Below are 14,092 nucleotides of genomic sequence, written 5' to 3' on the forward strand. Positions count from 1 at the left end.
TTGGATGCCATCGAGGTAAGTTAAAACATCCCAAAAATTAATTTCAAAGTGAACTATCCCTTTAATTGAACACATGTTAATATACTGTATCACTAGACAAATATAGATAATGTTAAACATGAAAGTATTACGCATTTATTTAAGACATGTATACAACCTGTTTGAAATGGGTTCCTTAAAATTGAGTCAAGAACCCTATGGGTTAGAACCTTTTTTCTAAGAGAGTGGAATGGAACCATATAAGAAATAATAGTAAATAGCGTAGCTATCGTGGATGTTTACAGAATGTCGAGCGACACTTTTGTGCGTGGGCGTAGATTTTCATTGTGTTTCAATATGCATGCACATGGTTTGTAGGGAGAAAGTAAGAGCGCATGCACAGCAGCACGCGCAGTTGGAAGTCGAGTGCGCTCGCGAGCAGATGAGAAGAGAAGAGAAAAGGAGGGCTGCGTAAAGTGACCAGTGGAGTTGTCCTTCTAGCTGACGTTCTATATCTTTCTAAACCTTTTATAATAACGATATAGGTTTTATTCTTCCAGTTTTTGAGTCACATTAGAATAGCCTACGTTTGGCATTGTACAAGGAGAGCACATGATGGAGCCTCCAACAGTAACTGTTAATGATTTTTTCGAACAGTATCATTCAATTCTCCACAACTCAAGCTTTATGGAGGAACCAGCAGGACTTCAGTCCAACTGGAGCGAGGGCAGCGAGCCGAAGGCGGTGAGAGGCAGCAGTGCGGTCGCTATCGCTGTGTGCATCACTGCGCTGTATTCAATCATTTGCGTGGTGGGACTGTTTGGAAATATTCTGGTTATGTACGGTGTGGTCAGGTAAGGTAATTAGTTTATTCAATGATTTTGAATCACTAGTTTATTCAATGATTTTGACTTTGTAGCTAAAAAAAAGTATCTGCAACTGGGATAATCAGTCATTATTTAATGAACCAATCTTGACATTAGCTGAGAAATGGCTCTTAGCCCAAACTGCTGGTTGACTTTCTGTAGGCTATAACAAGTGCAAAAAGTATTAAGAGAAAGATAAACGTAATTAGTGTCACCTATTTGAACACAGAAAAAATATATAGCATGTAGCCTGTTTCTTTTCAGAGTTAAGATGTCATTAGGGGTGTAGGCTAACAATATATCGTGCCACAATATATTGCAATACAAGAATGTAACAATACGTGGATAGTGACATTATTATGTATCGTGGATAGTCCCCCAAAAAGAGTAAGTAGGCTACTACATTAAACTATAATGTTGATTATAATGTATAATAATGCAATGTGGGAATATTCGTGGGTCCTGATAATGCCAGATGTCTGATGTTACCAATAAAAACATTATTTTTAAATATATCTATCAGTGAAAGAGTGCAAGCATATTCATCTAAAATAATTCTGTATTTTCAGCTTCAGAATCATGAATATTTTTATTATGGTTACAAACACCAAGTCCAAGCCTATTAATTTTAACCCATGTAATAATCAAATTTAGCATTTTAATCAACTGTACATTTTTTGTTAACCTTTTACCATATGTCTTGGAGTATCGCAATAAAATCGTATCGTGAGTTCAGTATTGTGATCTAATCGTGACATTGTTAGATGTCATGTTTGTAAATACTGGTTTTATCACTGTAAAACAAAAAGATCCTCTAGGTAACAGTTCAGATCACCACCAGGCAAGCCCAACCAATGTACCTCTAAGCACCCTTTCTAAAAGTTCAAGAAACTTAAAAAAAAAAATTAAACCCATAAGTTCCTGTAACATTTTTTAACACACTACTTCTATCGCTCACCTTGTTTTCATGCCTGTCAAAACTCTTCCCTAACTAGGGTAGAGTCACCTTTAAAATGCCCATAGGTTCTGCAAAATTGTCTTTATCTGAAGAACCCCAAATTCTTAACCCCAAGTTTAAAGTGTTTAAACCATTTCACACAGCTATAACGAACTAATTAGAGTTCCTTTAAATAAACACATAAAGCATTCTATTTATAATACATTTCAGGCATTCCAAATATGAAATAAGCATTAGACCGTCGTAAGGAAATTAACAGAATAGGAACTCCAAGGTAACCAAGGTAAATTATGTTAGATGGATCAATGCAATCTAACATAATTTACCTTGAGAATACCTACATTTAAACTAAACTATTAAAATGAACATGCATTTTACAGCTCGATTTAGAAAAGAAAACTGAAGTGAACCAAAAAGAATTTGAATATAAATAGAGCCTTTGGCATGTGAGTGGTTCAGATCTTTCTATCTATTCACAGCACATATTCAAGAGTGCAAAGCCATTGCCTGAGGGAAAGTCTGAATGGACTAATCATATTCGGAATCTCTGGATTGCCTACCTTTGAGGAGACATGAAAAAAATCTAGCAGAAGAGAATATTATAGTGCATCAGACACTACAGCCTGGAAGGATGAAGCTGTACAATAGAAAGTTTGGTGTGAAAAGAACTCATTAATAATTCCCCCTGAAGTTTCAATTGCATTCGGAAAACTTGATATGAATGCATTTTAGATTGCATCTAAATCAAAGTTTTCCCCTCGTTGTAATCCATTATTTCTCACACTGCACCAAAGAGCCATTTTTTAATTTTTGTCTGGTTTCCCAGTAAAAATATCGTGTTGGTTACGTAACCCTCGTTCCCTTTCATTGTCACTCCGAGTTACATCGGATGATGACGAATGGGGTTTCGCTTAGAAAGCCTATCGACTTCCAGTATTAAAAAACGAGCCAATGGCAAAGAAATGTCATGGGACTTAGAGAATTAGAGAATACACATATGACCCAGAGGGATGCATATGGAGAACACTGGGGTGTCAAGCAGCAGGTTGAATATTTCAACCCCAGGGATGGCAAGTTGGCTTGCGAGGGAAAGACATGCTCAGAGAGGCTTACAGTGGTAATACACATGTGGGGGTCGCCCAGAAGGGGGGTATGCATACGGTACGCTTCGTCAACAGAGAATGTGTGAAGGTCCCCTACCCTTTTGAAGGAGGCCAGTGCAACCAGCAGAGCTGTCTTCAGACTGGAATTTAATCTCCACTGATTGCAGAGGCTCAAAGGGAGCACTCTGCAAGGCAGTTAAAACCACTGAGAGGTCCCAAGAAGGAACGAGAGGAGGGTAAGGAGGATTCAATCTCCTCACTCCTCTCAGGAATCTGACAATCAGGTCATGCTTCCTTACGGACTCCACTCTAAACCGATGCTCAGGATCTGACTCGACAAATGCCATATGCACACCCGAAGGTGGCAGCACTGTTGAATCTTCACTTCCTGAAGATTCTATCCTGCTCTGTGATGCTGCGATGGACATCAGATCCGATTCAGGAGCGTCAAGGGAAACCTGCGGGGCGTCCGTAAATAGACCCAGGGGAATCCCCTGAACACTCGCGGGTTGCATCACTGAAGAGGGGGGTGTGATCCGCGGACAAACAGTTTGCGTTTTGTTCCACACCCTCACCCTCAGGTTACCTTAGCCACCAGCCGAAGTACCACCTCTCGTGGAGGGTGTAGATTGGGGTGTGAATGAGGGGACTCTCTCTCTAACGAGATCACCGAGTCTCGAGCGTAATGATGTGATGCCCATGTTCCCACAGAGAGAACATGAGTCATCCGCAAACGCTGCTCTAGCGTGATCAATGCCTAAACACGCAGAACCGAGAATGTGCCCATCAGAGTCAGAAATGAATCGACCACAAACAGAAATGCATGGGCGAGCCATCTTTAAAAATACGTGCCACGTGCGAGCTCTTTTGTGAGAGGAAAAAACTTGAGCAGAGCAGGGAGAAACACACTCAGGCAGATCACTGCACAGACCAGCAGGCAGTGTGAACTCACTGGAGATCACCATCTCATCAATACCAGAGAGTCGCTCGTCTCATAGAGTGAAGTCAGAAATGGCTGTGCAGTGAAGAGAAACTCTTGGCTCAGAAGCGAAACATATCTGCATATTGCCGGCATCCTCCTTTTATACCAACAAGGTGGGACGGAGTTGCGCCATGCAAATTCCGTAGACCTATGGCATGTCTTTGCTATTGGCTCGTTTTTTAATAATCAAAGTCGATAGGTTTCTTCGTCGTCATCTGACGTAACTCGTGTGTGTGACAACGAAAGGAACGAAAGTGTCCTTAAAAGACGAGACCGCAGAAATATCTGCAGTATTAAGGTTTTTGATTAAAACAACAGCAACAAAAAAACTATTTGCTTCTCTAGCTATACACTCACACACACCCTTCGGAGGTCAATATATGGCACTACCTCTAAACAACAAGGCCTGTTGCAGAAATATGTGCCCTGATGAGCATGAAACACATGATTGATGGCAATGCTGCAAATGTAGCACAGCAAAGCAGTATTTCCTTATGAATTAGGGACCAGTGTAAAATAAGAGATGCAAACATGAGTCATGGATATACAACAAAACATGTTATGCACTTAGTACAAAAGACTTAATGGAACTTATAATAATGGATTTATTCATCACGCTACACGTGTAGCCATGTACAAAGAGAGGAACAAACTGTAGTGTCACTAATGGATGTGCTGTATTCTCTCTTCAGCACTATGAGACTTCAAATGTCAAGTCCTCGAAAGAGATCACTGTGTGGGCTCCAGACATATCTCAAAGAGATATCAATGGATTACACTTTTTGCCTTTGGCATTGATCTTTTCTTTAGTAACTATTTGCATCATTTTATAGGCAACCCCATTATTTATCAGCCCATTATTAAGTAAAAAAAAAAATACAGAGAAAATTGTGAGCTGATTATCGTACGATATCACAGAGAGACTATTGACTATCGGTCAATGATGTGGAGTGTCCTCTCTGATATCCAAGGCTTTTTCGGGGAAGGTCGAAAGCAGCCAAAGACATTGTGAGCTGACTGGATGACCTTGAAGTTCTGCCAGTCGTTCACCTTGTCAATAGTCAGGTTATCAAAGGTGCAGCGGATGGCGCATATGAAGTCTGTGACGATGTTTGGATCACTGAGTAAGGAGTCGTCGAGGCGAGGCTGAGTCTTACTGTGCTGGTTGGTCTCTGTTGTCAAGCTCTGCTCCTCGGTACAGTTGGTGACAAATGGCTTCCAGCATCGAGAGATGAGGATATGGTCCAGAGCTTTCCTTGTTCTGCCATCTGGGCTTTACCATGTCCAGTGATGGATAAGCTTCCGGGGAAACCAGGTATCAGCAACGCAGAGGTTGTTGTGATGGCTGAGAACGAGGCGGCGGTTACGGTTGTCGTTTGTAGACCTGTCAGCAAAGGTTGTGCCAGCAGGTGAGCCTGTGGACCGATCCCTGCTAGACAGAGAGGCATTGGCATTGGTGAGGATGATGGTGATGTGTGGTGTGGCTTGGCCAACAGCCTGATGGAGTTGGTCAAAGAAGGCATCCTTTGCATCCTCATTAGCGACATCGGAGGGGGCATAAGCAGCGATTACTGTCATCTAGCCATGAGAAAGTGGGCCGACAGTAATCGCTCAGGGGTGTCCAGTTGATGAGGAATTTGTGGAGGGCCTTTAAGATGGCAAGTACCACGCCATAAAGGCCTGTACGTCCTCGGGGCCACTCCAGAAATAGCAATAATCGCCTGCTGTTGTTTCGCCATTGCCGTGCCATCGAACACAGAGCCTTGCCAAGGAGATGTTATGGCGGCAGAGCTCTCTGGACAGCAGGGTGGTAGTTGTGGGGTGAAGGACTGTCTGGACATTCCATGTGGCGACTCGGGTCCTGCAGCGAAGGTTTAATCGTACTCGTTGGTCGGGGGCAGGCAGGGGTCCATTTCCTTGTTGGGCTGTCCGGCTACTTTCTCTGATCGGTTTTGTAAAACAAAATAGTTTCTCTTGGGTGGGTGGTTAGCCCTCTGCAGAATAGTCGGTTGGTGAGGCTACCGATCTTTGTTTGTCTGGAACCTACCCTGGAGACCGGCCCACCTAGGGTGACCCTACCAAAAGCAAGCTCCCAAAGGTATCGTTCTCCAGGGTCAATGGAACACGCAAGCCCCCTCACTACGTCAAGTCCACACCCGAGAGAGAGGTTTAGCCATTATAGCCTATAATATATATATATATATATATATATATATATATAGATAGATAATAAGCTATTTTAATGTTCACATTTAAATTATTGGAATAAATGTTGAATACAGTTTAGAAGGGTGTTAAATGATGATCAACCACAAATGGAAATATGTGCTCATGTTAATCATCTCATATTTATAATGAAAAGGGCAAAAGCGAGAGGAGCCTCCAATCATGTACAATCAGCGCATCCAATTCATCATTCATCCGCATCTGAATTCTTGAATGTTCATATCATCATTGCAAACCCAGGTGCAGCTGATCGACATTCAAAAACTATGAAGTGCTTGTGTAGCTGATTCTCTCAGGCTGACTTTTGCTCTTTTTTCTTCAAAAGGTACACAAAGATGAAGACAGCTACCAACATTTACATCTTTAATCTGGCTTTGGCCGATGCATTAGCCACCAGTACTCTACCCTTCCAGAGTGCCAAATACCTCATGGGCACCTGGCCATTCGGTGAGCTGTTGTGCAAAGTGGTCATGGCTATTGACTACTACAACATGTTTACCAGTATTTTCACATTGACGATGATGAGTGTGGACCGTTACATTGCCGTGTGCCATCCAGTGAGAGCCCTGGACTTCCGCACACCTGTCAAAGCAAAGATCATCAACATCTGCATTTGGATTCTGTCCTCTGCTGTCGGCATCCCAGTCATGTATATGGCAGTTACATTTACAGATAAAGGTGAGAACAAAGTGAGTGGGGGAAAATATAGAAGTATAAATTTTATAGCACAATAAACTAGATGTTAAGTGTTTGAGTAACTTATATTTTAGATCCAAAATTGATAGTTACCATACCTATTTTGTCTATTTTGTCAAACTACTGTTTGTCAATTTTTGCTCTGCTAACAAAATCGGTATTAACAAAACCCTGCTGAATTAGTTAACGCTGTCTGAGCAATACACAAGACACAGTTTTGCTGTGGACGAATCATTCTTTTTATACAAATCAGTTGAATGAATGATTCAACGCTCGCTCATAAAGACAATTGGTTGTTTCGGGTTCTGAAGAAATCAGTGCTTTTTAAAGGTGCCATCTGTAATAATTGAAGTTAAAATATCAAAAAAATTAGCTACATGCATCAAAAGAATGAGAAGAAATAAGGTCGATGATGTCATTAAAAAAATGACAAGTTATAGTGCTGCCGAGATATTAACCTGAATTAGCATGCTAAATTACTAGCCCCGGCCCGGCAGGTGTCGTAATACCAGTTTGGGCCATGGGAGGCGGTATCGAGCGGGCAACATATACCACCATCCGAACTGAAATACACGAGTAACACACACGGTTTGTGGGTGTACTTGAACCTGATGTCAAGCGTATGGAAAGTATAGCCCACTACTACATTTCAGTAAATTCAGTTCAGGGAAGAGTTCAAAAAATGACACGTCGATATTATGCATGAGGAATACATTCTGGTAAGTTGTAACATACTGTATCTTTCAACAGCGTTCATGTTCGGTTCACGTGCGCTAGGGATCTGTCGTGTAACATTTACAAGCACCAAAAGTGTATGCATTGTTTGAATTACGTAATAAAGTTGACAGAATCTGAGAGCTGAGATTTTTTTATATATCATAACTACCCCGTATTTTCCGCACTATATGGTGCACTTAAAAGCCTTTAATCTTCTCAAAAAACAACTGTGCGCCTTATAATCCGGAGCGCCTTATATATGGATCAATTAGTTAACTACGCTCCGCGTTATTAAATTCACCCGTGAACTCGCGGTGGTGTCCATCTAATGCCGCTTTGTCACACGGCCAGTTCAACCTCGTATAAATAAGCTTATGTGTGTCTCCTGCTCACGAGCGCTTACTCTTAATAGACACACGAACAGACACACTGTCCCCGGCGCTGCTCACGCGTCACAGAATGTTCATAAAGTGCACCCCGTTCACAGTAACCGGGTTGTCTCTTTCAAAACTGCCAGCCGTCGCTGTCAGCGAGCCGCCGCACATTGAATACTCGTATGAGTCAGGCTGCGAATGTAAGTTACGTGCCGGCCCCAGCGCGCTCACACTAATAAAAGCCTCACCTCCGACGCTGCGCACTCGCATATAGCCTGGGCTTTTATTTTCCCATATCGTCGAAATGTCCCATATCGCAGATGGCACCTTTAAATAATCTGTTGATTGAATTCAATGACTGATGCACCGAAACTGCAAACTGTTAGGTTCTATATTTGGTTTGAAACATACTTTGCGGCTGTTAAATCAGTATTACAATATAATATGAATATGGGTAGTAGTATGAACAAACTATTCTTCATGTTGTCAAAATCTTGTGACCTGCCAGTGTCAGTTGCATTGCTTCACTGCCATTCACAGCTAGGGAATTACAAAACAACTGATCAGTAAATTCAATCCAATAAATTACTTTAGAATTAACCAATCTTCTTCTCTCTCTCTTTTTTTCTTTTACATATATATTCTCCCCAGGCAAAACGATCTGCATGTTGAAATTCCCAGACTCAAATTTTCAGTATTGGGATACTGTGACCAAGATCTGTGTTTTCATTTTTGCCTTTGTGGTTCCCGTCTTGGTCATCACCATCTGTTATGGTCTAATGATCTTTCGCCTTAAGAGTGTGCGCTTGTTGTCTGGCTCCAAAGAGAAGGACAGGAACCTCCGGCGTATTACCCGCATGGTATTGGTGGTGGTTGCAGCCTTCATCATCTGCTGGACCCCTATCCATATCTTCATCATCGTCAGGACTGTGGTGGAGATCAACAACAAGAATCTGCTCATAGCCACCTGCTGGCACCTGTGTATTGCTCTTGGCTACATGAACAGCAGCCTCAATCCGGTCTTGTACGCATTCCTGGATGAAAACTTCAAGAGGTGCTTCAGAGAATTCTGTGTGCCCTTTCGTTCCCGCATGAAGCACAGCAGCTTTTCAAGAGCTCGTAGCGCCACGAGAGAGCCCATCTCAGTGTGTGCCAAGTCTGATTCAATAAAGCAGCCCACATGACTAGACCTGGACCAGATGCCTCCTGGGACGCAACCAAGGACACAAAAAGACCTGCAGTCTGAGATAACCCAGTTCTCCACCACTGAGTTTTAAACTCCTGTGAAATTAATCTAAGTTGGCGACAAGCTTGTATACAGAAAGGCAAAATACTGGTTCGTTTGTAGGAAGATAATCTGCAAAATGTTTTCCAAAGTGAGGAAATTAGATCATTTGGACCATCAAGATTCTAATCATGCAGTGGGAAAAACAAAAAATGTGGCCTTGGAATGGTCAACAGGAAATCTGCATTCATTAATGGTATACGAGCCATCAAAGTGGATTCCCGTAATTGGATTTTTAAATAAAAGTGAATGTGTGTCCCTGGGATTTGTGGGATCTTGTTACTGAAATACATTATTACTGGGGCCAAACGATGTACTGAACACACAAATTCAGTTTCTCAAACAACAAAATAAGTCGTAAGATGGAAGTTTCATTCAAAGGGACAAAAATGCTCACTTTTCACAGAACAATGAAAATGTACAGAAGTCTTTTTTCACACCATAATGAAAGGATTTCATTAAATCTGAGAAGAAAGATATATGGAGAAAGAGATGTGTCGGATACAGAGAATGGACCAAAATTTCATGGTTTGCAGGATGACAGAATACTTTCTTCAGGATCGCTGTTAAAATACACTGTTATAAACTCTTGACACAATGTTAATTTCATGGTGCTTGAGAAGGTGTAATGTTGTGCTATACTGAAGGTGTTTGATAACCTTTGAGTGTACAGCATTTAGACATAGTCTGAGTCTATCACGTAGATATTTTCTTAGTTATTTGTCATGAAGTATTTAGTGCAACAATTCTTGCATTTCATTGCTATTAGTGCAGAATGGCTGTTTGTTGACCTTCTTCAAATCCACATCTAAAATTTGATTTTGTGATATTAGCGTCTTATTCTAAACGTCAGCTTTGCTGTAAAACGAGTTTAGTTTCTTGAGCTGTTATAAACAAACTTTTTCCAGTCAGGAAATGTGTTTATGTATTAGCAGTGAGTATTTCTTTTCTGTAGAACCTGTATATACTTTTGCGAAATGGTTGCATATTTCCTCATCAATCAAATTTTTATGGATGCATGGCAATTAGACGTCACCATTGTTTATCTGAACTGTCAGTGTGAAAGCTAAAGTAGCCTATTACCATTTTTCTGTAGATTGCATGGGTGTTGGGGGGGAAAAAACAATTTTCACTTCCCACATGATGAGTGTGCCTTAGTATCTAAAATATACATTCATCATCTCATATATTGAATGGCTTATCATTCAATATATGATATGATGAATGTATATTTTAGATATATTGAATGATAGGCCTGTCACTCTTCTTAAAGCTGTTTTAAAGATTTAAATTTTGTTTGGAAAAAATTAAACACAAAAGCCCTAAAAAAGCTGTTTTTCCACTGGTACTTGTAAAGGTTTTGCATAATCTCTTCAGCAGACAACCTATAGACCCCTTTTTGCAATATATTGGATAAGTGCTTTGAGTAAAGTAGCTGGAGCCTTCTAGTGCGTGTACGCTAAAATCCACACCAAAAAATTGATGCATTTGATGTGGAAAAGTGTTTGGGAACCAAATGTTAGGGTCTAAGCAGACGTACCGTACGCACTTTCCTTCGTGGCAGAGAGTCTGAGAACTGTAGATATTTGAAAATGTAAAGATTAGGCTACCTATTATGCAAAAATCACTTTTACAAAGTGTTTGAACATAAAAATGTGTTGCCAGTGTGTGTAAACCAAATACGGTTCACTTCTATTACTGATGAATGGGAGAAACTGCAACACGCAGTATGGCGGAATACATCCCACCTTCTAAGAAAAAAGCCAATCACTGATTGGTAAAGTCATTACATCACTGCAGCTGCCGTTAGAAGCCCCGGTTCCCAGAGAAACTTGAGACCATAGACTGTAGGCTTGTAGCGTTGCAAATATGGCCGCAGAGTGAACAGATTTTCCTTGACACGAACTTTGGCATAAACACCCACTATGGATACAAGTCCACCCACTCCTTTTAATTAATCCCCATAAATCATAAGCAGTGTCTCAGAACACGGCGTTTGCAGATCCTGGGCAAAGTGATGTCACTTTGTACAGGCCCCGCCCACAACTGCTGACAGACTCTGCCATATTAGCATAGACCTGCCCTGAGCGAGGAGTACACTGTCAGTACCAACTGTTGGTGATCCAGTCTCCGGAGCCATACTGGTTACAGCAGTAATGAATGGGAGAGCAAATATTTTATTGCAGTTCAGTTGCATCTGAGATGTTTACATGTATTAAGTTTACCAGTTTATTGAGCAACCCCCGAAAAGGCATAAGTTCTGTATATATTTGTTTACTGTTAGTCATAACGAGTTGTTTTGTGTAATTCGCTGTGTATGTTTATGGGTAAGAATTTAATGCGCACTTCTTGTACTGTGTTCTATTCAACTCTTACGGTGATTTTCTGCAGGTGAAAACAGATGCTTCATTTTTTGTGTGATATACAATAAACTCATGCAGCATATATTCTCTGGCTCAGGAGGCATTATTGTCTGACTCCAGTTCGAGGCTGAACACCACTACTGACAACTTTTGACATTTTCAGTGCAAGAGATTGTCCTGTTTTGCTGTTACATGAGCTCTTGAACACTAGCCCATGATTTACTCACCCTCAACTCATCCTAGGTGTATATGACATTCTTCTTTTAGACGAATACAATTAAGAGTTAAGCCTTCATAAAAATAAAATGTCCTGGCTCTTCCAAGCTTTATAATGGCAGTGAATTGTTTCTGTTGAAGTCCATCTATCCATCATAAAAGTGATTCACACAGCCCCAGGGGGTTAATAAAGGCCTTCTGAAGTGAAGCTTCAATATGCTATAAAAATGATCTGTTGGGTATTTTGAGCTGAAACTTCACATACAAACTCTGGGGACATCAGAGACTTATTTTACATCTTGTAAAAGGGTGCATAATAGGCCCCCTTTAAAGGACAAGTTCGGTATTTTACACTTAAAGCCCTGTTTTAAGATCGTTTCTGATGAAATAGAACGGTTAAGATTTTACCACCCCCACCTCCACAATGGTTGCATAGGTGCACTGGAATAATCCTTCATAAAACACATTAAACTTTAGTTTACAAAGACGTTAAACTCACCGAGTGGTCTGGGGTGTTCACTGACAGGCTCACACAAAAATCACTGCAAAAGATGACAGATGACAAAAGTCAGCCACTGGAGGTCAAACTAAACATTTCATCGTCTATCTGTTCACTATCAAGCTGATTCGTTTTAAAGCATAATTGAAAATAGGGGTCCTGTCTGTTTACTGTGGCCTGCTTCAATATATACAGTACTTCTGCTCTGTCTAAATTCCAACAAAGAGGAGCAGAATCAATGCACCTGTTATTTTGGAAAACAGTACACACACTTAAAGCAATGGTGTTTGCAGTTCTGTATACCTTGTGCCACAGTAGGGATAATGGACTCTGGAAATGGTTACGGTGCAACACAGAGTCTCAACCAGCCAGCAGAAGTAATCTTAGATGAGTAAATGGTCTGAATAGCGAACACCATCATTATGGTCAGCAAATGTCATTTATGTGCTTCTCTGCTTCCTTGTGATTGTGGTTTGGAGTGTCTGTTACATAACGACATAAACAGAGGATCAGAGAGACTGAGCAGAGGGAAGCATCACGAGGCAGAGTAATGACAAGAGACACAGCATGTCATCTCTAGATTGATCAGGAGGATCACACTCTGCACAATATTGCGCTCAACCTCTTCAGTGTCCTTATGAGATTCATTTTTGACAAGCTGTGGGCTAAATTGGAGAGTCAGTGCAGATATTAAACAACTCATATTCTTGCACATAATTATACGCAACTGATGCTTAACATGTCCATTGAAAGTGCTGAAAAAAAAAAACTAAAGGTAATATCAGTTTGTCACTCCCCCAAAAAGTCAGTTTAAAAGCCTCCTCAATTTGACTATGTATCATTATTTTTTTACTGTCAACTGTCACACACACATGATAAAACAAATTAAATACACATAAATAAATATATATAAAAACTTTGTATAATCTGTCATGCTCTTGGCTAAGCAGGTCCCTATAATTTATCTGAGGAGAATAGGGTTACAGTCATACCCATATCCAGTAAGAACTTCCATTAGGCTGCTCTGTTCAGTTTCCATGGTGACATGTGGTTGTTTACCCATCAAGATGAGATGCTATACAATAACAAATGCTGATATTATTAACATAAATTGTCCATCGTATGTCTGAAAGAAAAGAACATCTAATTCAAACAATTATAGGGTGCCAGTTTTCAGTTGTCAAAACAGACTATAATAAAAAAACAAACCTTAAAAAGAATGTTGTGAAAACCAAAAATTGTTAGCTGGGACAAAAGTCAACTAATTTCAAACCAAGCATCTTTCTGTTGGTCAACACCATGCTTGAACAATCTTTCTCCCTGAAACATGACATTCCAGATCTCATGAATTCCAGCTGAAAAACTGGATTTCACCTACGAATTAACAGACCAATGATAAACCACACACACCAATCAATTTATTTCTTGTGAATACTTCATGGTAATGTTTTATGTACACGATTTTAATTATGTTTTAATTTGTCATGTGTAAAACGTTTTAAAGTCATAGACAGAATAATGAGCACAGATTAGTTTAACAAATTCTGCACTAAACCATAAAAATAATGGACAATTTTGATTTCATGGAGACAGGAAAAATTTGCTCCTTTAAAAAGCTGTAGAAAATACTAACGCTTTTAACAATTCATGGGTTGCCTGTTATGAAACTTTTAATTTTCGTGACATATTTTGGAACTGCATGATGAATGCTTATATGAATAAGGCCTTTAAATGTAGCTTGCTGGCATTAAAAACAACAACATTTAAAGCCAGTGCCCTGTCCACTTCTCAGTGCAGCAAGCTCATGCTGTCTCACACCAGGCATCAA

The 14,092-nt window shown here is 40.4% G+C and overlaps 1 protein-coding gene across 1 annotated transcript; it reads left to right on the forward strand.

Annotated features, from left to right (window-relative positions):
• Nucleotides 1-342: 342 nt before the first annotated feature.
• oprd1b (opioid receptor, delta 1b) lies at nucleotides 343-11,633 on the forward strand. The gene is made up of 3 exons (XM_039679320.2): nucleotides 343-833; nucleotides 6,440-6,792; nucleotides 8,553-11,633. The coding sequence occupies exons 1-3, from the start codon at nucleotides 592-594 to the stop codon at nucleotides 9,083-9,085; spliced, it is 1,128 nt and encodes a 375-aa protein (XP_039535254.1). The 5' UTR covers nucleotides 343-591; the 3' UTR covers nucleotides 9,086-11,633.
• Nucleotides 11,634-14,092: the final 2,459 nt, after the last annotated feature.

This window comes from Pimephales promelas, chromosome 12 (genome assembly GCF_988280905.1).
Source record: "Pimephales promelas chromosome 12, fPimPro1.hap1.1, whole genome shotgun sequence".
Lineage (NCBI taxonomy): Eukaryota > Metazoa > Chordata > Actinopteri > Cypriniformes > Leuciscidae > Pimephales > Pimephales promelas.